General features: G+C 52.8%; 1 protein-coding gene across 1 annotated transcript; it reads right to left on the reverse strand.

The window, feature by feature from the left end:
• Nucleotides 1-311: 311 nt before the first annotated feature.
• LOC140597869 (permeability factor 2-like) lies at nt 312-2,080 on the reverse strand. Its single transcript, XM_072748787.1, has 4 exons — nt 1,922-2,080; nt 1,703-1,826; nt 1,497-1,580; nt 312-1,030 (listed from the first exon to the last, which is right to left on the reverse strand). Exons 1-4 carry the CDS (start codon nt 2,031-2,033, stop codon nt 1,015-1,017), a joined length of 336 nt encoding a protein of 111 aa, XP_072604888.1. The 5' UTR covers nt 2,034-2,080; the 3' UTR covers nt 312-1,014.
• Nucleotides 2,081-2,509: the final 429 nt, after the last annotated feature.

Below are 2,509 nucleotides of genomic sequence, written 5' to 3' on the forward strand. Positions count from 1 at the left end.
ATTTAAATAAGATCTCTTTTTAAGATATGTATAAACATTGGCAAAATTTTAAAGAGCTACCATTGAATAATGGTTGGTTATGCTGAAACAAAATGGGAATTTTATGTAAAACAGATTCTCAAGATGGGGGACTGCAAGGACCTGGAAAAAGCATCAGATAGGCCTTCATGAACAGGAGTGGTACTAAGAAGTGTCCACTAGTGGCAGTCTCGAGGTGGATGTGACCTACAATCTGTCCTAAATTGACAGTGCTTGGGTATTCAGGAGGAACAGCAGATCAAGAAGAAAAAAACGAAGCAAGGAACTTTTGTAAAAAGCTTTTATTTTCATGCTCTTTGTAAAAATACATCAATAAATATTTGAACATCTCTATTCCAAGATATAGAGAAACACCGTATAATTAACACTAAACAAGGCATTATGCCTTACAAGGAAGACATAAAATGTCCAAGGGATATTTAAAACATTGGAGTTTTTAAAGCTTCAACATCAGAAATGTTGACCACATAACTGTGAAACTCTCTCAATAAATAACAACTGGCTTTGTTCTCAACAGGACAAAGACAGATGCATACATTCCACAACCTTAACAGTGATATATTTGCTTGGATCCCACACTATCTCCAGCCTTTATCATGGTGAATCACGATATGGCATGGTTACCCCCACCACCACTCCCCCAGAACTTAACGAAGAATATTTAAGACTTATCATCTACAAACTAAATAACAAAACCGAACCAACTTTGATGCAACATCAAAAAGACCTTTTAGAAATAATAGCATAGCACATCAGCAAAATCCACGAGCTAGGACATTAATATGTGTTAGCTTTGAGAAAATAAATAAATAAATAAATAAATACATATGTCAAAAAATAATGAATACTCATAGGAAATAACCAAATGGCATTAAACAATCCAGGTGGTCTCAGGAGGTTTTTGTTTCTCTTCTTTTGCTTCCCTTGCACTCAGGCTGCTGCAGTTAAGCCATAGGCTGCCGCAGTCTCTCTAGCTCAGTGTGCGCTGTCCCTGCGAAGAGAAAATGATTGCGTTAATAGGGCTTGATACATGAGCTGCAGAGTCTGTGCCTCGCAGTCACTATCTACATCCCTGTCTTTTGTGGCAGAAAATGCCAGGGTCCCGGATGCTGTTTAATTAGGAATTAAGGGCCTATTAAGGGCTTATGATCACAGCTATATTCCTAGCTTCAAAGAGCCAGCTTGTCATGTCACTAAAGGGAACATTCGGGTCGTCACTTAAACCTCACAGCAAACACCTCGAAATGGCTATTTTTACTATTCTATATTATTGAGACTTGAAAAGATTCAATGCTCTCGCTGGAGTTATAGAAATAAGAAGATCATGTTAAGGGCAGGGATTCACTGCAAAGTCCCCGATTTCCAGTCCTTCAGCTAAACCCTGGGTTTACAAATACCCTGCAGGTGTCTGGGACCAACAATGCTAGTCCCAGGTGTGGACGGAAGGCACGACTCACTTGCTCAGGATCTTCTGGATCATTCTCTTGACCAGCGGGGCCTCGGGGTTGAGACACACCTCGCGTCCGTCCTTGAGAGCGGCTCTGCGGAGGGAGGGCAGGATGCGCGTGGGCAGGATGCGCGTGGGCAGGATGCGCGTGGGCAGGATGCGCGTGGGCAGGCGGCGGGGCTGGGGGCTGGGCGGGGGGGTGGCGGCATCACTTACACGACCTCGGTCTGGGCGCAGTGGGGGCCCGAGGGCGTCACCTGGACGCTCCGGATGTTCTTGAGGTGGATGCCCTGCAGGGTCTGCAAGCACTGGCAGCGCAGCTCGGCGACCACCGGCGCCCCTGCGGGGACGGGAGAGCAGCTGGGTGGGCGCGCTGGCCCGGGGGGCGCCCACCGGCCCGCGGCCCGCCCGTGGCCCCGGGGCGCGGAGTCTCACCTGAGGTGCCTGCGGGGCCCAGGAGCAGGAGCAGGAGCAGGAGCAGCCGCGCGGCGCCGAGGAGCCGGGGGGCGCGGGGGGCGCGGGGGACGCGGGGCGCGGCGGGGGCCATGGGGCTCAGCTCGGAGGGGCGGGCGGAGCGGCCTCTGGGGCTCGGGGAGCCGGGGAAGCCCTTTTATCGGCTGCCGGCTGGGGGACGGGGGATTCCCGGGTCCGGAAGGGGCAGGGCAGGGGCCCCGCCCGGCCACCCCCACCCCCACCCCGGGCCTCCCGCCGGGCCCTGGCGCGCGGGGCCGTCTCCTCCCTCCTGAGTCCCGGGGGGGGGGGGGGGCCCTTCCTGCGTCCGCGCCACGCGCCAGGGTCAGGCTTCCTGGAAGTGAGTTACCCGGACTGGGGGAGTGAGGCCCGGGGAGGGGTGACACAGTGTCTGTTTGTCACTTAGCGCATGAACGTCTTCTGCTTTGATGACTTTGCTTAGGTTCGCACGAGCAGACTCTGTTCAAACACCTTTGTCATCTCACACTAGACATAGGAATGGGGGTCCCTGGGGGCGCAGCGGTTTGGCGCCTGCCTTTGGCCCGGGGCGCG

Source organism: Vulpes vulpes, chromosome 2 (assembly GCF_048418805.1).
Source record: "Vulpes vulpes isolate BD-2025 chromosome 2, VulVul3, whole genome shotgun sequence".
In the NCBI taxonomy this organism is placed as follows: Eukaryota; Metazoa; Chordata; class Mammalia; order Carnivora; family Canidae; genus Vulpes; species Vulpes vulpes.

Coding starts and splice junctions, on each gene's coding strand:
- LOC140597869 (XM_072748787.1), bottom strand. CDS start 2,033: ATGGCCCCCGCCGCGCCCCGCGTCCCCCGCGCCCCCCGCGCCCCCCGG. Junction 1,827..1,921: donor GGGCCCCGCAGGCACCTCAG/GTGAGACTCCGC, acceptor CCGTCCCCGCAG/GGGCGCCGGTGGTCGCCGAG. Junction 1,581..1,702: donor TGCGCCCAGACCGAGGTCGT/GTAAGTGATGCC, acceptor CTCCCTCCGCAG/AGCCGCTCTCAAGGACGGAC.